The sequence below is a fragment of the Aquarana catesbeiana genome, linkage group LG06 (genome assembly GCF_042186555.1).
Source record: "Aquarana catesbeiana isolate 2022-GZ linkage group LG06, ASM4218655v1, whole genome shotgun sequence".
Lineage (NCBI taxonomy): Eukaryota > Metazoa > Chordata > Amphibia > Anura > Ranidae > Aquarana > Aquarana catesbeiana.
This window is the reverse complement of record NC_133329.1, coordinates 67,994,982-68,018,843: the sequence shown is the minus strand read 5'-3', so window position 1 is coordinate 68,018,843 and position 23,862 is coordinate 67,994,982. Positions and strand designations below refer to the sequence as shown.

General features: G+C 44.8%; 1 protein-coding gene across 1 annotated transcript in view; it reads right to left on the bottom strand.

The window, feature by feature from the left end:
• The window catches only part of LOC141148586 (uncharacterized), a 46,368-nt gene extending 24,547 nt beyond the window's left edge, over positions 1-21,821 (bottom strand). The window contains exons 1-2 of the mRNA XM_073636166.1: positions 21,758-21,821; positions 316-645 (exon numbers count right to left, since the gene is read on the bottom strand). Of these exons, the coding sequence (XP_073492267.1) occupies positions 316-613 (298 nt within the window). The 5' untranslated portion in view covers positions 614-645; positions 21,758-21,821. The remainder of the gene's footprint in view (positions 1-315; positions 646-21,757) is intronic.
• Positions 21,822-23,862: the final 2,041 nt, after the last annotated feature.

Below are 23,862 nucleotides of genomic sequence, written 5' to 3'. Positions count from 1 at the left end.
TCCCACCAGCTCATACATATACTTGTGACGGGGGAGCAGGTATTCAACCCACCTGACCATTCAAATGCATGCCATGGCTGGTGAGTGGTGAAGCAGTGGTATTTCAAGGAACACGCTAACTAAAAGTTCATTATAGTGCCTCGTCCTTTACAGGGCAGCTTTTTTTTTTTTGTGCTGTAAGGGACCCTGTGGTGACAGGGTCACATTAAGTCTTATTAATACAAAATTGCTTTATAATGACCCAAATGTTACTTCTGCATGGTGTTTCTTTACAAATACTACAGGGTTTCTATAAAATATGTTGTTTTTTCTCACCTTTGACCTGTATTGGGCCTGTACTTTTCTTTATGGGATCCCGTGCACCTGGAAATTGTAGTCTGAACTCGTATTCTGATCCATCATCTGTCATCTGGACAGCTTCCAATTCTAGGGTCGCTATGTAGGTCTTTGGGTCATCAGATGTTTTGTCTTTTTCTACAGGTAAGTTATTATATGTCTTTGTTGGTTTCTTTTCTAGCATTTGATACCCTTCCATTCTGTGTAAACTCTCCTCATAATTGTAGATTCTGCACTTCAGGGTGGCAGGTTCTCCTTCAATCAGTTCTGGTACCATTATTTCTCCAATTTTTGGATCAGGCAGCTCTGCTGTAGAAATTCATACTCAATGTCAGTGTATGGAAGAACACATAAAAAAAATACAATGCAACATTCAAACAATATAAAATTATTTAAGAATTGAAAATCTTGCATCATCACATGCATATGATCAGTACCACCTACATATTATGGATCATGGTATGGTTGTGCAACTCTATAAAAAAAACTTAAAAAAATCCTGGGTTGGAATATATGGTGAAGAAATCTGCAGTCATCCACTAGACAAAAAAAAAGTGTTTATCCCCTCTAAAAGGAGAAAACCCGTTGAACTTCCATAGACTATTAGGGCTCAATCTTACTTTCTGCAGCAACCTACAATTTTCCCACATTGGATAATTGCAGGTCAACGCTAGGGTATATACAGTATCTCACAAAAGTGAGTACATCCCTCACATTTTTGTAAATATTGTATTATATCTTTTCATGTGACAACACTGAAGAAATTACACTTTGCTACAATGTAAAGTATTGAGTGTACAGCTTGTATAACAGTCTAAATTTGCTGTCCCCTCAAAATAACTCAACACACAGCCATTAATGTCTAAACCGCTGGCAACAAAAGTGAGTACACCCCTAAGTGAAAATGCCCAAATTGGGCCCAATAAGCCATTTTCCCTCCCCGGTCTCATGTGACTCATTAGTGTTACAGGGTCTAAGGTGTGAAAGGGGAGCAGGTGTGTTAAACTTGGTGTGATCGCTCTCACTCTCTCATACTGGTCACTGAAAGTTCAACATGGCAAAGAACTATCTGAGGATCTGAAAAAAAGAATTGATGCTCTACATAAAGATGACCTAGACTATAAGAAGATTGCCAAGACCCTGAAACTGAGCTGCCAAGACCATAGAGCAGTTTAACAGGACAGGTTCCACTCAGAACAGTCCTCGCCATGGTCGACCAAAGAAGTTGAGTGCACGTGCTTAGCATTATATCCAGAGGTTGTCTTTGGGAAATAGACATATGAGTGCTGCCAGCATTGCTGCAGAGGTTGAAGGGGTGGGCGGTCAGCCTGTCAGTGTTCAGACCATACGCTGCACACTGCATCAAATTGGTCTGCATGGCTGTTGTCCCAGAAGGAAGCCTCTTCTAAAGATGATGCACAAGAAAGCCTGCAAACAGTTTGCTGAAGACAAGCAGACTAAGGACTAAGGATGAGCTTCGAGTTCGAGTCGAACCCATGTTCGACTCGAACATCGCATGTTCGACCATTCATCGAATTGCAAAACATTATGGGCCGTTCGTGCCAAATTCAAGTGGCGCATCACGGCCCATAATTCACTGCGGCATCGCAGTGCATTGCTGGGTGATGATTGGCCAAGCATGCACTATGACACGCATGCTTGGCCAATCACAGTGCCGTCTGTACAGAGGGCGGTAATTGGCCAAAGCCAGGTAGGCTTTGGCCAATTATGGCTCAGGGGGTCTAGTACACGCCCCACACTATATAAGGCCGCCTGCACGACGGCCCTGTGTAGTGTGTTCCGGCGTTGAGAGAGAGAGAGAGAGAGACAGTGTCATTTCATTTGAGTTAGCAGCCAAGCGATTCAGTTAGCTGCACTTACAGTGTATTGTGTAAATATATATATGCATCCTAGGTGTTGTGTGTGTGTATATATATATATATATATATATATATATATATATATATATATATATATATATATATACACTGTATTCAGTTTAGCAAGATCCGTTCCTGTTATTCTCTTCCTATTGACAGGCAGGCAGGCAGGTGTTTTTACAGTATTTATAGCTACCTGAAGAAAATTGCTGGTGTTCTTCTGATCCTATTAGTACCACAGGCAGGCAGCTACAGTATTTACAGTTAGTGTAGTGCGTCCTCTGCACAGTGCGCACCTAAAGCTACCTGAAGAAAATTGGTGGTGTTCTTCTGATCCTATTAGTACTGCAGGCAGCTGCAGTATTTAAAGTTAGTGTAGTGCATCCTCTGCACAGTGTGCACCTAAAGCTACCTGAAGAAAATTGGTGGTGTTCTTCTGATCCTATTAGTACCACAGGCAGCTGCAGTATTTACAGTTAGTGTGGTGCGTCCTCTGCACAGTGTGCACCTAAAGCTACCTGAAGAAAATTGGTAGTGTTCTTCTGATCATATTAGTACCACAGGCAGGCAGCTGCAGTATTTACAGTTAGTGTACTACGTCCTCTGCACAGTGTGCACCTAAAGCTACCTGAAGACAATTGCTGTTGTTCTGATCCTATTAATACCACAGGCAGGCAGCTACAGTATTTACAGTTAGTGTACTGTGTAGAGGACACAGTGTGCACCTAAAGCTACCTGAAGAAAATTGGTGGTGTTCCTCTGATCCTATTAGTACCACAGGCAGGCAGCTGCAGTATTTACAGTTAGTGTACTGTGTCCTCCTAAAGCTACCTGAAGACAATTGCTTGTGTTCTCATACTAATAATACTACAGGCAGGCAGTTGATTCTGCTAGCTGCAGCATCAGTATATATATATATATATATATATATATATATATATATATATATATATATATATATATATATATATATATATATATATATATACACATCCCAGCTTTGTGCAGCTACATCTCACTGCAGGCCATTAGTATGTCTGGAAGGCCAACAAGGAGAGGCAGACAGTCACAAGCCAATAAAAGAGGGCAAGCAGGCTCTGTGTCTAGAGGCAACAGTGCTGGTCATGGACACGGTGCATTCTCATCAGCACGTGGCCGTGGGACATGCTTGTCCTTTTTTTTCGGCAGCTGGCCGCGTTGAGCCGCAACATGCCGAAGACTTGGTAGAGTGGATAACCAAGCCGTCCTCATCCTCCTCATCCTCTCTCACCCAGGATCAGGGTACTTTGTCTGGCAAAGCAGCTGCCAACGTGGCCTCTTCCCTCGGCTCAATGGCATCAGTCACTCCTTCCCTAGCCCCACCATGTCCTCCTGAGGAGTCCCCCGAACTGTTTGACCACAGTGTTTGGTACATGCTCCAGGAGTATGCTCAGCATTTTGAAGGCTCCGATGATGTTACCCAGCTAGAGGAAGGCAGTAACGTGACAGGGGGTGCCCAAGAAGGACAGCAATCTGGCAGTCATGTTCCCCCAGCTGCAGCATACTGCCAGGTTTGCTCCAGTGATGAGGCGGACAGGGATGACTCCACGTGGGTGCCTGATAGGAGAGAGGAGGAGGAGGAGGAGGCACATCTCCAACGAGGCAGGATGCCCTCCAGGGGCCAGCTTAAGGGCAGCACACCAACTGCATCACACCGCATGTGCAGGGCGCTGCTGTCTCTGTGCGTTATTCCAAAAGTTCTTTGTTGTGGGCCTTTTTTTGAGATGAGTGCATCAGATCCCACCACTGCTATTTGCAACATATGTCTCAAGCGTATCTCATGTGGCCAAAACATCACCCGGTTGGGCACCACATGCTTAACCAGACACATGTTGACCTGCCATGCAGTTCGTTGGCAAGCGTACCTAAAAGAGCCACACCAAAGAACAAAGCGGTCCTCTCCTTGCTCCTCATCAGCTGGGATCTCCAACCCCACTATACCTTCAGTCCTCTCTGAAACCTGCACTGAGAGGAATGAAGGTGTAGAATTAGGTGTGTCACAGCCAAGTACTTGCGGGCAATCTGCTATCGGTACACCGATGTAAGATTGTACCAGGCAAATTTCCCTGCCCCAGCTGCTGCACCACCGAAAGAAGTTCGCTTCCAGCCATCCACATGCCCAGCGGTTGAATGATAGCTTGGCTAAATTGCTAGCACTTCAACTGCTGCCTTTTCAGTTGGTAGACTCTGCCCTCTTCCGTGAGTTTGTGGAATGTGCGGTTCCTCAGTGGCAGGTTCCCAAACGCCACTTTTTCTCATGGAAGGCGATTCCGGCTCTCTACCAGCATGTGGAAGGCAATGTCTTGGCCTCGCTGGACCGGGCGGTCAGCAATAAGGTGCATATTACCCCTGACTCATGGTCCAGCAGGCATGGACAGGGACGTTACCCATCTTTCACCGCGCACTGGGTGACTCTTCTGGCAGCTGGGAAGGATGCAGCACAGGGTGCAGTAATGTTGGAGGTTGTTCTTCCACCACGCCTCCAAAATTCTACTAGTGGTAATTCTGCCACACCTCTCTCCTCCACCCCCTCCTCTTCTTCTTCCTCCATGGCCTCTTCCTGTGCTGATTTGTCCTTGGAACCAGCGGTGCTCCGTAGGCGTTCAAGAGGCTACGCAAGCACGCAGGCAAAAAGATGCCATGCAGTGCTTGAGCTGGTGTGCTTGGGGGACAGGAGCCACACTGGGGCAGAGATTATGTCAGCTCTGCAGGGGCAGGTTAAAAGGTGATTGACGCCACGCCAGCTTAAGCCAGGTATGGTAGTTTACCACAATGGCACCAACCTCCTCTCCGCCCTCCGACAGGGACAACTGACCCATGTGCCCTGTTTGGCTCACGTCCTTAACTTGGTGGTGCAGTGGTTCTTGGGCAGGTACCCAGGCTTACAGGATGTCTTGAGGCAGGCCAGGAAAGTCTGTGTGCATTTCCGCAGGTCATATAATGCCATTGCTCAGCTGGCTGACCTCCAAAAGGAATTTAACCTACCCAAGAACCGCCTAATCTGTGACATGCCCACCAGGTGGAACTCAACGTTGACCATGCTGCAGTGGCTGCACACGCAGCAGAGGGCCATCAATGAGTACCTATGCGACTATGGCACTAGGACAGGGTAAGGGGACCTTGGTTTTTTTCCCCACGCCAGTGGGCTATGATCAGGGAAGCATGCACTGTCATTGTCACCATTTGAGGAGGCCACGAGGATGGTGAGCAGTGACACTGTCCCTCTTGTCCACCTGTTGGAGCACACGTTGCGTGGAATAATGGACAGGGCACTTGAGGCAGAACAGAGGGAGGAAGAGGAGGACTTCCTTACCTCTCAAGGTCCCTTTTATCCAGACAGTGATCCTGCGTGCACGCCGATCACACAGGAAGAGGAGGAGGATTGTGTCAGCATGAAGGTGGAGCCTGGCACTCAGCATCAGCAGCAGTCTTCAAGGGATCATATACAGCCCGAAGAAACCCATGGACTTGTACGTGGCTGGGAGGAGGTGGCTGCTCGATCATGTTGTACTTAGTGACCCAGAGGACTCTAGACTAAATGCCTCAGCAAACCTACGCTACATGGCCTCCCTGATCCTGCAAAGCCTGCGGAAGGATCCTCGTATTCGTGGTATCAAGGGGAGGGATGATTACTGGCTGGCAACCCTCCTTGATCCACGTTACAAGGGTAAGGTTGCGGACCTTATCTTGCCATCACAGAGGGAGCAGAAGATGAAACATCTTCGGGAGGCCTTGCAGAAAGGTTTGTGCAGCGCGTTTCCAGAGCCTGGGAGGTTACAATTTCCTGGTGCTCCTGGACAACGTGTTGCTGAGGCTTCGGTCAGTCACAGGAGGAGCGTTGGAGAAGGCGGCCATCTGACCGATGCGTTCAGACAATTTTTTAGTCCGCAGCCCCAAGGTCTGATCAGTTTCCAGCAACCATCGTCAGCGTCTGATTCACCGAAAATCCTCTGGGTTACTGGGTCTTGAGGATGAATCACTGGCCAGAGCTTGCACAGTATGCAATTGAGCAACTGGCCTGTCCTGCATCCAGCGTTCTTTCAGGACACACATTCAGTGCTGCTGGAGGCTTTGTAACCGATCACAGGGTGCGCCTGTCCACTGAATCGGTCGATCGGCTGACCTTCATAAAAATGAATCAGTCTTGGATCACCAGCTACCAAGCACCTGATGCTGATGTAACCGATTGATTTTTTTTTAATGTGAGATCCCTTCAAGACTGCCTATGCTGATGCTGAGTGACTATCCTGTTATGCTGAGTGACAATCCTCTTCCTCCCCAATTTTCATGCTGATAGCTTGTAAGAACATTTTTGGTTCTGGGCACCACCACCAGTGGCCAAGGCCCAATTTTTCTTCCCCTGTTTAACAGGGGCATGTAATTACAATTTTTGATGCAATACTTTGCAGCAGGGCTCATTCCTGTGCTCCAACTATAGCATCTGTGAGGGGTTGCAGTGTTGTGGCAATTTTTCTGCCCCTGTTGAACAGGGGCGTGTAATTACAATTTTTGATGCAATACTTTGCAGCAGGGCTCATTTCTGTGCTCCAACTATAGCATCTGTGAGGGGTTGCAGTGTTGTGGCACCAGTGCTTAAGGCCCAATTTTTCTGCCCCTGTTCTACAGGGACATGTAATTACAATTCTTTTTTTTTTTTTAAATCAAGTAGTTTTTTATAAATTTTTCCGGTTATACATTATTCATCATAACCAATATAAAACTACAAACATTCATATACGTATTGTCCCGTAACACAATCCATACCTATTAGCTTAACCTTGCTATTTTTCCCTTTCATTTCATTTTCTTTCCCTTTACTAGACTAGTTTCGGGCATCTCCACATTATATGAATAAGATCATCTGTCTCTAGACATCTAGGGCATTTATCGTCTGGTCTTCGACCAAATCTATGCAATCTCTTGGGGGTATAGTAAGCTCTGTGTACGAGCAAGAGGTGCAAAGCCCGCTGTGATGGAGAGAGGGATACCAGTGGACCAAGCTCCAATATTCTCTCCCACTGATCATCACTCAACTCCCCCACATCAGTCTCCCACCCCTCCCTCGCGCGCGAGAGTGAAGCTAAACTAGTTTCCCTAGCCATTAATTGATCATAAATTCCTGATATTAATCCCTTAAGGCTGGGTGCCCTTACCACCTTACTAAGCAGCGGTACGCTGCTCCATTCCAAACTCCCCTCTCAGGTCCGAAAGGGACTTTAATATATTACCATCAAATATTTGCACCAGCCTATTTATACCCGACCGTTCCCAGATCCTATTTATTTCAATAGCCTTTAATTCTTGTAGTTGCCCATTCTGCCATATAGGTGAGAACTCCGTAACACCCCTATATCCCATTTCAATCTTCACTAACCGCCAAACTTTCATGACCAATTTATATGTTGGAAATGGGCCTCCTACAGACCCGGCTTCCAGTGCACCTATTAAGGATTTATGCGGATTCCCTGATAACATAATATTTACGCTGGAATTCACCTCACCCATACGTTCACACCCCCCCATATGTTGCAACTGGGCCGTCAAGAAATGTCTATATGGATGAGGCACCGCCAATCCCCCCTCCCTATTAGGGCGCTGCAAGGTCTGGAGACTAATCCTGGCCTGACCCTTCTTCCATTTTAATTCACGAAAGAGAGAATTGATTTTTAGAAACCAGTCCCTCCCAATCCAGACCGGTGAATTGTGTAATATGTACATTAATTGTGGCATCCAAATCATCTTTATCAAATTTATGCGTCCAGCCATAGACAGGGGGAGCCGACACCAGATATCTTTCTTCTTTTTAAACTTTTCTAAAAACGGAGCTAGATTGTCTTTATTATACTGGGTTGGGTTGCTGGTTAACACTATACCCAAATACTTGAACTTCTCTACCACCCTGAAACGGGGAAACCCCTGAGGGGGAGAACCAGTAGTCGAGTCAAGCGGCAGAAGTATAGACTTCTCCCAGTTGACTTTTAGCCCCGATATCCTCCCAAACCCTTACACCAAATGCATCGCCTTTACTAGCGATGGCCCCATGTCGCCCAGAAACAACAGTACGTCGTCAGCGTATAATGCTATTCTTTCCTCTGTCCCTTTTCTTTTATAACCCTGCAGACCTGATGAGTTTCTTATTACCTCATCGAAAGGCTCCATTGCCAGGGCGAATAGCAGGGGCGACAAGGGGCAACCCTGCCTAGTCCCCCTCTCGAGTGATATCCGTTCTGAATATGTGTTGTTTATTTTTAATCTAGCGCTGGGATGCTGATATAAGATCTTAAGCCAGTTAATAAATAGGGGGCCGAACCCAAATTTCTCCAGTACCCACCATAAATATCCCCATTCCAGGGTGTCGAATGCCTTGGCAATATCCAAGGACAAGACAACCCTGGAACCCGCGTTCTCTACCGGGGTCTGGAGATTCAAATAGGCCCTTCTTATATTTTTACTAGTAGACCTGTTCTGCATTAACCCAGACTGATCCGGGTGGATCAAGGAAGATATACATTTATTCAGCCTGGATGCCAAGATTTTTGCCAAAATCTTGACATCTGTACCCAAAAATGAAATTGGTCTATATGACGATGTATCTAATTGGTTTTTCTCCTCTTTCTGAATCAGTACTATAATAGCTTCAGACATTGACAAGGGTAAACTACCAACTGCAGCTGACCAATTCAGTGTCTTCAAAAGCTCCGGGGCCAACACCTCCCCATAATGTTTGTAAACCTCAGATGGCAATCCATCAGGGCCTGAGGACTTTTGATTCGGCATATTCTTTATTGCTTGCCCAATTTCTTCCAGTGTTATCGGTGCTTCCAGGCTATTCATATCTGTATCTGACAACACCGGTAAGTAAGTACCTTCCAAAAATGTCTCCATCTCTATTTGTTCCGGGCAATGACGCGTCTTATATAGATCTCTATAGAATTCTGCAAATGTTTGAATAATTACCCCAGGATCTGATGAAATATCCCCTTCATTAGTTTTAATCATGGGAATTATTGAAGAGGGAGAATTAGTTTTGGCCAATAAGGCCAACGTCCGACCCACTCTTTCCCCCTCCTCAAAGTTCCTCTGCCTCTGGAACACCTTCCTGTTTTCAGCTCTTCTAATTTCTTCCTTTTTGTATTCTTGTTGCTTCATTACCCAGAATTCCCGATTTTCAGTAGTTGGATCCACTATATACTTTCTTTCTGATTCCCGGACCTCTTCTCTAATCAACTCTCCCCTTGCCCTTGTTTGCTTCTTTATTTTAGATATCTGCTGTATCAAGAGCCCTCTGAGGTATGCTTTCTAGGAGTCCCAGAACACACCCCCCTAGGCAGTGCCAGTATTAAATTCGATAAATTCTCTCAGTCTTAAACCAATTTCGTCCCTATTCCCCAATAACCCCAACCATGTTGGCGATATTCAATTCTACCTATTAAGGGTTGGAATTCTTGATTACCAATGGCCATGTCTATACGGGAGAGAGTGTGATGGGTCCCCGAGAAGCAAGAATATTGCTGGCAACTGGGGTTACGCGCTCTCCACATATCACAACACCCTACCTCCTCGAGGAACTGTGCCAGCCTTCCCTCCAACCCTCTACCACCACTAAGCCCAGGCGGGAACCTGTCTAACCTGCTATCAAGCACATTATTAAAGTCTCCCGCTATAATAAGCGGGACCTCTCTCTTATCCTCCAAGAACCCCAGTAGCAAAAACAGGATCTCCATCTTAAATGGTGGGGGGATATACACATTTACTATGACAAATGGCCTACCCTCAATTAAACAATACAGAAAAATAAAACAACCCAAACTATCGATACTGACATCCCTGCAAGAAAACGTCAACCCTTTCCTGATCAAAATACTCACTCCCCTTGAGTAGGAGGAGTACACTGAATGATATTGTGTCTGAAAATGTTTTTTATTTTTAATAAATAACTTGGTCTCATTAGTCAAATGAGTTTCCTGCAGGCATATCACCTCGGCAGCACAAGATTCTAATTCCTGGAATACAGTGGCTTTTTTCATAGGGTCACCCATCCCCCTAATATTCCAGGAAATTAAACCAATTGTTCTATTCTGCATTCCAAATAAACATCAATAGAGAAAAATACCAGCTAAAGAGATATCGGGATGAGATTAACCTTCTACTTTTATATACCGTGGTCACGGCCATAAATATGACACCGTTCTAAACCCATAATATTTTGTAAAAAACTGCAAAAAAAACAAACTCCAACCTCCATTCTGATAATACCAATTCACCACATGTGCCCTTATTCCCCTTGGCCTTTTAACCTTCTGACTCACCTCATCAGTACTCCCTCTCACCACCCTCAGTGCTAATGTTGTGAGGAGGGGGCCGAAAGAGTCCGGAGGAAAATTACCCCCACACCCCACCCCCCTCCCGACTCTATCCAGGTCAGTGTTCCTAATCCTACTAGTGCTTATAAACTTTACGTGTTTACACTTCACTTCTTTCAGTTTCAAACAATTTTTTAACAGTGAACTGTGCATTTTTACCTTTTTTGTTGCAACTGTGATACCCCTTATTGTAAATAATCCCTTCTTCTCCCCCCCTTGCCTAACTCGGCGTGCCCTAGGGGCCTTCCTTGTGACCTTACTAATCCCCTCGCCCCACTTCATCCACCCCACCACCCCTCTCAATCCCCTCTCGACCCCCCCTCCCTCCCCCCCACCAGCCCCAACACCCTGAGGACCAAAAAGACCCCCGTCACCAATCTAAACCTTACTCTCATCCGACACTTCATCCACCCATCCCTCTCCCTCCCAACCCTTAATGCTGCACATGGAAAAAAAAAAAAAAAAAAGAACAAAACGTTCATTTACACATATACAATGTCATCTTTATAAGTTCTTTTTATTCTCTTCAAACCAGTCCGTGACTCCCTTGACAGATTCAAAGAAACGAATAGTCCCTACGGCCTCAATACGCAACCGTGCTGGATATAGCAAAGCATATGGTATATTATGGCTCCGTAGGACCCGTTTAATATCCAAAAAACCTGCTCTTCTTTTTTGAAGGTCTGGGGAATAATCTGGATATATCGAGATTTTAACCCCATTAAAGAAGATATCACCTTTCTCTCTCGATTTTTGCATTAAGTTCAGCTTATCTTTGTAATTAAACAACCGCACTATCATTGGTCTCGGGCGATCTCCTACATGTGTTGGCCTGGAAGGCACTCTATGAGCTCGCTCAATAGAAAAAAACTGCGAAAAAGTCTAAGCCCCAAAAACTTTCTTAAGCCATCTTTCCATGAATTCTTCGGGGCGGGAACCCTCACTTTTCTCGGGGAGACCCATCACTCTTACATTTTGTCTTCGCGACCTGTTCTCCCATTCATCCAGTTTAAGCTTGTTAGTATCCAGCTGGGCTTGCATTTTGATAAATTCCTGCCGCATTGGGATTACAATATCCTCTAGTTGAATAACCCTTTCCTCTGCACCTTTAATTCTCTCCACTGTTTTCTGAAGCTCTTGTTTAATAGTGCCAAATTCTTCGCTTAGAGCTTTTAATTCTTCCCACATCCCACTTATCGAGCTCCTGCAAGCATTTACAGCGCATAATACCTCTTTTAAGGCAGGTTCTTGTTCACTGACTCCGGCTGCATTGGAACTGCTATCCCCTATTTTTCCCGAGTGCTCCCTCTCAGGACTTTTTTTATTTGTTATTCTTCTGCTAACCGCCGGGTTATCAGGACCATTCCCGAGGCTTTTTCTGTCCCCAAGGCCCCCTACCGACGTTTTCCCCGGAGGTGGCTGAATACTTTTAGTAGGGGACTGCATAGAGCTATGAGCAAATGTTTCCAGTTTCACAGCAGCTGCCGCTGCAGCCACATTTTGAGTCCCCTTCTCCTTTTCTTTAGTTGAGTGGGTAGTTTGGATAGGCATACTTTCCTGGGGCTGTTGTTGCTGGTCTTCCCCCTTCTTCTTAGTCATAACAAACTAGGTAACTTTAAATACTTTATAGCCCTGGCTATCAACCAGTCTGTCCTTGCTTTTAAGTATCCGGTCTCATTAATAAAAGACGAGCCCCAGGCACCCTGCTATAACAGTCACTGGCACTTTGCTTTATAAATATATAAGAATCAAGTTCTTTACCTCTCTCCAGTTAACTTAAGGGATGTTTGCAGGGTGTTTGCAGCCTACTCACAGGTGACTCATCCAGGCCCGTTGTCTACCGCTCTGGATCTCCTTACTTTTACCTCGTTCAGCGTCTGAGGTGGTCTCCGTCGCTCTCTCTTACGTCCGTCACGGACCTGGCTTACTCAGCTTGCTCAGCCTCTCGCGGTGTCTGCAGTGTGTCACTAGGCAACCAGACACAACCACAAACACAGCTGCGATATTTGTTCCGGCACTCCGCTCCGCTCCGCTCAGTTCAGCAGTAAGGCAGGGCAGATACTCCTTCCTGGTCCCCTCTCCTGTCGCCCCAGCCAGTCAGCATACCATCCCTCCGTCAGGAACCAGAAGGGGCCTTCAAAAATCACAGGCAGGAACCGGGATCTCACAGGGCTGGGTAAGCCCAAACAGCAGCGCTAGTGCAGCATCAGGGTTGGAGCCAGAGAGAGCACTCACTCACCGCTCACACCTGCATCCGGTCACGCCCCCTCTGGTGGGTAATTCAACATGCTGACAAAAACTTGACTGTTAGCTTTGATTGAACATTCAGGCAATTCTTGATCTAATATTTCACAGCAGGGCCCGTTCCAGTGCCCACCAAGAGTAACTGTGAGGGCTTACAGTGTTGTAGCAACACCACCACCACCAAAGGCCCAGATTTTCTGCCCCTGTTCAACAGGTGCATGTAATTACAATTCTTGATATAATATTTCACTGCAGGGCCCGTTCCAGCGCCCACCAAGAGTAACTGTGAGGACTTACAGTGTTGTGGCACCAGCACCACCACCTCCACCAAAAACCCAATTTTTCTACCATTGTTCAACAATGGCATGTAATTACAAATCTTGATCTAATATTTTACTGCTGGGCCCTTTCCTGCACCCTCCAAGAGTAACTGTGAGGGCTTACAGTGTTGTGGCAACACCAACACCTAAGGCCCCAATTTCTGCAGAGTATATAGGGCAGGCCCCTACTTTCAAACATCCAACTTACAAACGACTCCTACTTGCAAACGGAAGGAGACAACAGGAAGTGAGATGAAATCTACCCCTAGGAAGGGAAATTCTCTCCTGTAAGAGTTAATATGGGAAAAACTTTTCTCCTCTTCACTGATGCTTTATCACCAAGCCTTGTTTCACTAAAAACCCCACATTTTCAAAAAACATTTGTCATTGGAACAGAAAGTGAGGTGAAATCTTCTGAAGAGGTGCACAGACAGCAAAACAAATGTTACACGGGTGATAACCCTTCCCTATGTTTTCCAAAAAGCTTAAAAAATAGATTTTTTGGCTGGAGCTACACTTTAAAAATGTACCAGTTCAAAATTACAAACAGATCCTACTTAACAACAAACCTACAGTCCCTGTCTTGTTTGCACTGCCTGTATGCTGCTGTTGAGAGTATATAGGGCTTGGGGGCCCCACGCCTTTCCTTTTTTTAATTTGGGTGCGGGGTTCTCCTTAATATCCATACAAGACCCAAAGGGCCTGATAATGGACTGGGGGGGTACCCATGCCATTTGTCTCACTGATTTTCATCCATATTGCCGGGACCCGACATTACATTAAAGCCGCAAGCAGTTTTAAATGACTTTTATTCCTTTAAAAATGTCATTTTGTGCAGGGACTGTTCTAAGCACAGGAAGCACGCGCCACTTTACAGGCATACTATAGACACTCCCCAGGTATGATATTTAAAGGAATATTTCACTTTTTTTTCACTTTAAGCATCATTAAAATGACTGCTCCCGAAAAAAACGGCCGTTTTTAAAACTTTTTTGTATTGATACATGTCCCCTGGGGCAGGTACCGGGTCCCTAAACCCTTTTTAGGACAATACCATACAAATTAGCCTTTAAAATTAGCACTTTTGATTTTGAACGTTCGAGTCCCATAGACTTTAATGGGGTTCTAAAGTTTGCGTGAATTTTCAGTCCGTTCGCAGGTTCTGGTGCGAACCGAACCGGGGGGTGTTCGGCTCATCCCTACTAAGGGCATGGATTACTGGAACCATGTCCTGTGGTCTGATGAGACCAAGGTAAACTTATTTGGTTCAGATAGTGTCAGGCGTAGCGGCAGCCAGGTGAGGAGTACAAAGACAAGTGTGTCTTACCTACAGTCAATCATGGTGGTGGGAGTGTCATGGTCTGGGGCTGCATAAGTGCTGCCGGCACTGGGGAGCTACAGTTCATTGAGGGAACCATGAATGCCAACATATACTGTGACATACTGAAGCAGAGCATGATCCCCTCCCTTCGAAAACTGGGCCGCAGGGCAGTTTTCCAACATGATAATGACCCCAAAAACCCCAAAAAACTACAAGATGACCACTGCCTTGCTAAAGAAGCTGAGGGTAAAGGTGATGGACTGGCCAAGCATGTCCCTGGACCTAAATCCTATTGAGCATCTGTGGAGCATCCTCAAACGCAAGGTGGAGGAGCGCAAGGTCTCTAACATCCACCAGCTCTGTGATGTTGTCATGGAGGAGTGGAAGAGGAGTCCAGTGGCAACCTGTGAAGCTCTGATGAACTCCATGCCTAAGAGGGCTGAGGCAGTGCTGGAAAATAATAGTGGCCACACAAGATGTTGACACTTTGGGCCCAATATGGACATTTTCACTTAGGGGTGTACTCACTTTTGTTGCCAGCGGTTTAGACATTAATGGCTGTGTGTTGAGTTTTTTTAAGGGGATAGCAAATTTACACTGTTATACAAGCTGTACACTCACTACTTTACATTGTAACAAAGTGTCATTTCTTCAAGAGGAAGTAAACCCTATGGGTTTTACTTCCTCTTTTTTCCCCCCTGCAAAGTAAAAGCATAATGGGTTAGTTTGCATGGCGTACTAGCTCATTATGTGGCACTTACCTGCAAACGAAGCCCGCACTGTCTCCGCTGGTGGCCGCATCCATCTTCGCCCCTCTTCGTCAGTCACGGCACTTGCTAGTGAAGAAACGGCGTGGGCCGTTTCTTTACAGCGCATGTGCCGATGATGTTGGGGGCAAGCGTATATATGGTAAATATCTCCTAAACCGTGCAGGTTTAGGAGATATTTACAGTACCTACAGGGAAGCCTTATTATAGGCTTCCCTGTAGGTACAAGTGGTGAAACTAGGTTTACAACCACTTTCAGTGTTGTCACATGAAAAAATATAATAAAACATTCACAAAAATGTGAGGGGTGTACTCACTTTTGTGAGATACTGTAGAAAACATTTGTTTTCTATGTGCCTGGTTAACATCACAATTCTGGCATCATGTGCTGTGCTGTGTCTGAATTTTTCTGCACTCCACTGGATGCCAACACATGTCATCACACAGCAGCAAAACGCACCGTGCTGCTGAGCAGTGGCATGATTAAAATGTAAACATGTAGCACTTCCAATAAAGTTGTAAACTTTTAAGCATTTAAAATACTTGCTTTTTTGTACTTCTACTTGCACCTTAAAGTGGTGGTAAAGGTAAAAGGTTTTTCCCTTAATGCTTTCTCTGTATTAAGGTAACAAAACCTTTTGTGTGCATCTCCTTTTTGTGGCTTGATAACTGACCATTCTTTGGTGTGTTACACTTTGTAAGAGAGATTATGTTAATGAAGCTACTATACCTCTATTTGGTGAAAGCAGTTGCTCTGAATGTTCAGGACAGTTTTCTCTGGTTTTATCTGCTGATTTTATTGGTTTTATTTAACAGGAATATGAAGAAAAAAATTGAAATAAAGGCACCTAGAATAAATAAATGACTCCATATACTAAATACTAGGGAGGAGCCAAACACCCCCTGGTTCGGTTTCACAGCAGAACATGCAAAAGGTTTGTTCAAACACGCGAACACCGTTAAAGTCTATGGAACACGAACATGAAAAATCAAAAGTGCTAATTTTAAAGGTTTATATGCAAGTCATTGTCATAAAAAGTGTTTGGGGACCCGGGTCCTGCCCCAGGGGACATGTATCAATGCAAAAAAAAGTTTTAAAAATGGCCGAGCAGTGAATTTAATAATTAAATATCATGCCTGCGGGGTGTCTATAGTATGCCTGTAAAGTGGCGCAGTTTTCCTGTGTTTAGAACAATACCACAGCAAAAAGTCATAAAGGAAAGAAAGTCATTTAAAACTGCTTGCGGCTGTAATGTATTGTCAGGTCCCAGATATATAGATGAAAATCATTAAGAAAAACGGCATGGCCCCCCCCCCACCCCCCAGCCCATTACCAGGCTCTTTGGGTCTGGTATGGATATTAAGGGGAACCCCGCACCCAAATTTTAAAAAAATGGCGTGGGGGGCCCCCAGGCACTATATACTCTGAACAGAAGTATATATACTATACAGCCTGCCCTATATACTAGAAAATATAGAAATATAGAATATAGAAAATTGGGCCTTAGGTGTTGGTGGTACCAGAACACTGTAAGCCCTCACAGTTACTCTTGGTGAGCGCAGGAACTGGCCCTGCTGTGAAATATTAGATCAAGAATTGTAATTACATGCCCCTGTTAAACAGGGACAGAAAAATTGGGCCTTTAGTTGTGGTGGTGGTGCCACAACACTGTAAGCCCTCACAGTTACTCTTGGTGGGCGCAGGAATGGGCCCTGCTGTGAAATATTGGATCAAGAATTGTAATTACATGCCCCTGTTAAACAGGGGCAGAAAAATTGGGCCTTAGGCAGTGGTGGTGGTGCCTTAAACCAAAAATATTGTTGGAAGCTAGCATCATCAAGATTGAGGAGGAATAGGATAGTCACTCAGCATAGGCAGTCTCACATCCCACATCCCTATCTCACATAAGGATCCCACATCCAAAGAAAAAATCAATCAGTTACATCAGCATCAGGTGCTTGATAGCTGCTGATCCAAGAGTGATTAAATTTTTTTTAAATGTGAGCCTATCAACGAAGTCTGTGGACAGGCACACTCTATGATCTGTTACAAACCCTCCAGTAGCACTGAATATGCGTTCAGAAAGAACGCTGGATGCAGGACAGGCCAGTAGCTCAATTGCATATTGAACAAGTTCTGGCCAGTGGTCCATCCTCAAGACCCAGTAACCCAGTGGATGGTCTGTTGGAAAGGTCTCCAAGTCTGCTCTTGCCCCTAGATATTCCTGCACCATGTAATGCAGACACTGGTGATGGTTGTTTGAACCAATCAGACCTTGGCGCTGAGGACTGAAAAATTGTTTAACGGCATTGGTCAGCTGGCCACCTTCTCCACTGCTCTTCTTCTGACTGAATGAAACTTCAGCAACACGTTGTCCAGCACTAGAAAATGGTAATCTCCCAGGGTCTGGAAATGCATTGCACAAACCTTTCTTCAAGGCCTCCTGATGATGTTTCATCCTCTGCTCCCTCTGTGAAGGTAGGGTGAGTTCTGCAACCTTACCTTGTAACGTGGATCAAGAAGGATGGCCAGCCAGTAATGACCCCTCTCCTTGATACCACGAATCCTAGGGTCCTTTCACAGGCTTTGCAGAATCAGGGAGGCCATGCAGCGTAAGTTTGCAGAGGCATTCGATTCTGAGTCCTCTAGGTAACTAAGGATCACATGATCCGTAACAACCACTACCCAGCCACGTACAACTCCTTGGGACCACAGACTTTACTGGCTTGCCTCAGGAAATCCTGTAAGCCTTGGTACCTGCTCAAGTACCGCTGCACCACCAAATTCAGGACATGTGCCAAACATGGAACATCGGTCAAGTGTCCCTGTCGGAGGGCGGAGAGAAGGTTGGTGCCATTGTCGCATACAACCATTCCTGGCTGAATCTGGCCTGGCATGAACCACCTCTGAGCCTGCCCCTGCAGAGCTGACAGAATCTCTGCCCCAGTGTGGCTCCTGTCCCCCAAGTAGACAAACTCAAGCACCGCATGGCATCTTTTTGCCTTAGTACTTGCGTAGCCCCTTGAATGCTTACGGAGCACCGCTGGTTCAGAGGACAAATCTGCAGAAGAGGCCATAGAGGAAGAAGAAGAGGAGGGGGTGGAGGAGATAGCTGTGGCAGAATCACCACTAGCATTTTGGAGGCGTGGTGGCAGAACAAGCTCCAATAATACAACAATACTGAACTCTGTCCTGCATCCTTTCCAGCTGCCAGCAGAGTTACCCAGTGCGCCGTGAAGAAGAGGTAATGTCCCTGCCCATGCCTGCTAGACCAGTAGTCAGCGATAATATACACCTTACTGCTGACCGCCCTGTCCAACGAGGCCAAAACATTGCCTTCCACATGCCGGTAGAGAGCCGGAATGGCCTTCTGTGAAAAGAAATGGCGTTTTGGAACCTGCCACTGAGGTACAGCACATTCCACAAATTCACAAAAGGGGGCCGAGTCTACCAGCTGAAAAGGCAGCAGTTGCAGTGCTAGCAATTTTGCCAAGCTAGCATTCAGACGCTGAGCATGTGGATGGCTGGGACCAAATTTCTTTTTACGGTTTAGCAACTGGGGTAGGGAAATTTGCCTGCTAAAATCAGATGGTGGTGTACTGATAGCAGATTGGCTGCAAGTACTTGGGACACCTATTGCTATACCTTCATTCCTCTCAGTGCAGGATTTGAGAGGACTGGAGCTATAGTGGGGTTGGAGATCCCAGATGAGGAGCAAGAAGTCCGCCTTTTTCTTTGATGTGGGTCTTTCAAGTGCTGTTGCCAACAGACTGCATGGGAGGTCATCATATGTCTGGTCAAGCATGTGGTGCCCAAGCGGTTGCTGTTCTGGCCACGCTTGATCCACTTCAGACATAGGTTGCAAACAGCAACAGTGCGATCTGCTGCACATGTGTCAAAAAAGACCCTGCACCTGCGGAGCTCTGTGGTGTGATGCAGTAGGGTGGCTTCCCCCTAGAGGACATCCTGCCTCGTTGTAGTTGTGCCACTGCCTCCTCCTCCTCCTCCTCTCTTCTATCAGGCACCCAAGTAGAGTCAGTGACCTCATCATCCCCTCCCTTCTCATCACTGGAGCAAACTTGGCAGTATGCTGCAGCTGGTGGAACATGACTGCCAGTTTCTTGTCCTTCTTGGGCACCCCCTCTCTCTAGGCTCACGTTACTTCCTTCCTCAACCTGGGAACCAACATCGGAGCCTTCAAAATGCTGTGCATCCTCCAGCAGTTTGTACCCGACACTGTGGTCAAATAGTTCAGGGGACTCCTCTGTGCATAATGGTGGGGCTACGGAAAGGAGTGACTGTGGACAAGGAGCCGGTGGAATAGGCCACTTTGGCAGCTGCATAAGAAGGCAAACTACTCTGAGCCTGGGTGACAGAGGATGAGGACGGCTTTGTTATGCACTCCACCAACACTTCTGCATGTTCTGGCTCAACAACACGACCAGCAGCAGAAAAAAAGGACAAGCGTGCCCCACGGCCACATGCAGAGGATGCACCATGTTCATGACCAGTAGCGTTGACAGTAGACACAGAGGCTTCTTGCCCTCTTTTTTGGCCTGTGAGCGTCTGCCTCTCCTTGGTGGCCTTCCAGACATGATGTATATTTTGTTTTGCAACACCACACTACACTGTATTGTGTACTGTGTACACCACCAGAACAGTAGTATCAACTGTACTACGGCTGCACTGTATTGTGTACTGGGTACACCACCAGAAAAGTAGTAGCAATTGTACTACGGTTGCACAGTATTGTGTACTGTGTACACCACCAGAATAGTAGTATCAACTGCACTATGGCTGCACTGTATTGTGTGCTGTGTACACCACCAGAAAAGTAGTAGCAACTGCACTACGGCTGCACCACCAGAAGTGTAGTAGAAACAGTACACCAGGGAATGCACTGTAGATATATGTTACAATTTATAGGAGAAATTATGCTAAAGAAGCGAACTTATGTGAAATAAAGAAATTCATATGCTAAATACTGTCATTGCAGATATTAACTGGACATATGCACTGCCGAAAAATTTGTTAGTTTTCGTCTCATTCGTTTTTTTGTTTTTTTTTCCAGGTCATTCGTTATGATTGAAAGTAGTTATTTCGAATAAATCTGTAACTTCGGAAAAATTTTAATTAGTTACGTTCCATTCGTTTCGATGATTCGATGATTAAGAAAAAAGGAAATCCCCCTTCTTAGGGACTTTAAATGCAACACACACTTGGATAATGCAAAAAATTCTCCGGCATATAGTAATCCCCAGTACTGGAGAGTATTATTTTGTTATCATACTGTTCATGTAAAAAATTTTTGTTTTTTGTTTCTTCTGTTTTTCTTGTATGTATTTGTTGCACAAACTGTGATGTTTTTTAACCATTGATCATCCCCATGATCGATTATTTTTATGTACACTTAATAAATTCGATTTTTTTGCATTACCCAAGTATGTGTTGCCTTTAAAGTCCCAATGAAGGGGGATTTCCTTTTTTCTTAATCATGTATTAGGGATGTGGCAACCGCACTTTTTGGATCTGACATGGTGAAACCCTTTCTTTTGTCTATCGTTTAGATGCGTTATTCATTATTTCGATAATTTGTAAAAATCTGAAATGGGGAAATCCGCAAATTCGAAAATCAAAAAATAACAAAAAACCGAAAGAACGAAAATCCGAAAATAATATCAAAAATCCGCAAATTTTTAAATCCGAAATAATAACCAACTAACTAATAATAAATAACTATTAAATTATAGGTATTGGAATTTCCTTTCAAATTTGCCTGTTAACATAACAAATACGTATTTATCTGAAATGATCTAAACTAATGGAATGTAACAAATCAATAATAAATAATATAAAAATTGTTTTATTAGTATTATTTATCATTATTGATTGTTACATTCCCTTCGTTTAGATGCAGCTTTCGTTATTTCGGATAATGTCTAACTTCGGATAAATTCGAATTCGTTACGTTCACTAACAGCCAAATTTCAAAAGAAGTTCCAATACCTATAATTTAATAGTTAGTAAAAGTTATTAGTTAGTTTATTATTTTGGATTTTCGGGTTTTCGGATTTTCCAATTTCGGATTTTCGTTCTTTCGAATTTTCGGAAAAATTTGTTAAACAGGTTTTCGTCAATTTGAATATATTTGAATTAATGAATTTGTCGAATTTCATCAAAAAATGAATTTGGAACGAAACGAATTGCACATGTCTAATATTAACTACATACAGTCACCATCCCAAACTAAACCCAAATTATACTTTACAGGTACGACTCGGGATAAATACATACATAAAATCACTTAATTTCATTATTACTAATATATAAAATTCATAAACACTAAGCTATTGCTTCAAAGTCAGCAGCAACGTTGTCATCCTGCTGTAAGCACTCAGCTGCCCAATGGGCTCCTATCTATGTAACTGACCATTCTTTGGTGTGTTATAGTTTGTAGGAGAGATGATGTTGCTGAAGCTACTATACCTTTCTTTGGTGGAGGCGGAGGGGGAGGCGGCCGCTCTGAATGTTCACGATCGTTTCCTCTGGCTTTATCTGCAGATTGGTTTTCTTTGACAGGAATATGAAGAAAAATTCATAAATGAAGGCATGCAAAATAAATACATTTATATACTAAATACTGTCATTGCAGTTATTAACCCCATACAGTTACCATCCCAAACTAAACCCAAATTACACTCCCCGGCCACTTTATTAGGTACACCTTGCTGGTAGCGGTTTGGACCCCCTTTTACCTTTAGAACTGCCTTCATTCTTCGTGGCATAGATTTAACAAGGTGTTGGAAACATTCCTCAGAGATTTTGCTCCATAGTGACATGAGAGCATCACACAGTTGCTGCAGATTTGTCGGCTGCACATCCATGATGCCAATCTCCCGTTCCACCACATCACAGAGGTGCTCTATTGGATGAGATCTGGTGACTGTGGAGGCCATTGGAGTACAGTGACCTCATTGTCCAGTGGTGAGATGATTGGAGCTTTGTGACATGGTGCATTATCCTGCTGGAAGGAGCCATCAGAAGATGGGGACACTGTAGTCATAAAGGGATGGACATGGTCAGCAACAATACTCAGGTAGGCCGTGGTGTTTAAATAATGCTCAATTGGTACTAAGAGGCCCAAAGCGTGCCAAGAAAATATCCCCCCCACCATTACACCTCCACCAGCCTGAACCGGTGATACAAGACAGGATGGATCCATGCTTTCATGTTGTTTACACCAAATTCTGATCCTACCATCTAAATGTTGCAGCTGAAATCCAGACTCATCAGACCAGGCAACGTTTTTCCAATCTTCTATTGTCCAATTTTGGTGATCCTGTGTGAATTGTAGCCTCAGTTTCCTGTTCTTAGCTGAGAGGATTGGCACCTGGTGTGATCTTCTGCTGCTGTAGCCCATCTGCTTTAAGGTTCAATGTGTTGTGTGTTCAGAGATGGTATTCTGCATACCTTGGTTGTAATGTGTAGTTATTTGAGTTACTGTTGCCTTTCTATCATCTGGAATCAGTCTGCCTATTCTCCTCTGACCTCTGACATCAACAAGGCCTTTTCCTCCACACAACCGCAGCTCACTGGATATTTTCTCTTTTTTGGAATATTCTCTGTAAACCCGAGAGATGGTTGTCTGTGAAAATCCCAGTAGATCAGCAGCTTTTTAAATTCTCAGACCAGCCCGTCTGACACCAACAACCATGCCACATTCAAAGTCACTTAAAGTGATTGTAAAGCTTATCATATCATACTTACCTCCACTGTGCAGCTCATTTTGAACAGAGTGGCCCCGATCCTCCTCTTCTGGGGTCCCCTGGCGGCGCTATCAGCTCCTCACTGCATCGTATAACCCCCTAGGAGAAGCGCTCTCCTGGGGGGGTTACATTGCGGGCGCACTCCCGAGTCCAACATTCGGCGTCCATAGCCGCGCTGCTATCAATCTATCCAATCAAGAGCAGAGAACCCCAGGCAGAGAGGTATAGCACGTCTCCGCCGAGGGATCAAAGGGGGTCAAGTGAGTAAAATGGGGGGGGGGGGGGGGTTGGGGGTCGGTCACTGTCAGAAGTTTTTTACCTTAATGCATAGGATGTATTAAGGTGAAAAAACATGAGGGTTTACAACCCCTTTAAATCCCCTTTCTTCCCCATTCTGATGCTTGATTTGAACTTCAGCAAGTCGTCTTTACCATGTCTAGATACCTAAATGCATTGAGTTGCTGCCATGTGATTGGTTGATTAGCAATTTGTGTTACCAAGCAATTGAACAGGTGTACCTAATAAAGTGGCCAGTGAGTGTATATTACTTTACAGGTACCACTCAGGGATAAATAGATATATAAAATCACTTGATTTTTGTTATTACTGACACATAAAATTCATAAACACTAAGCTATTGCTTCAAAGTCAACAATGTTGTCACCCTGCTGTAAGCACTGCTGCCCATTTGGCTTCTATTGGGCTTATGTAACTGGTGTAGCACTGCCCCCATAGGGGTAATGTCCCCTGTCATGTCCCCTGTCATGTCCCCTGTCCCATGTAATGTCCCCTATCATGTCCCCTGTCATGTACCATGTAATGTCC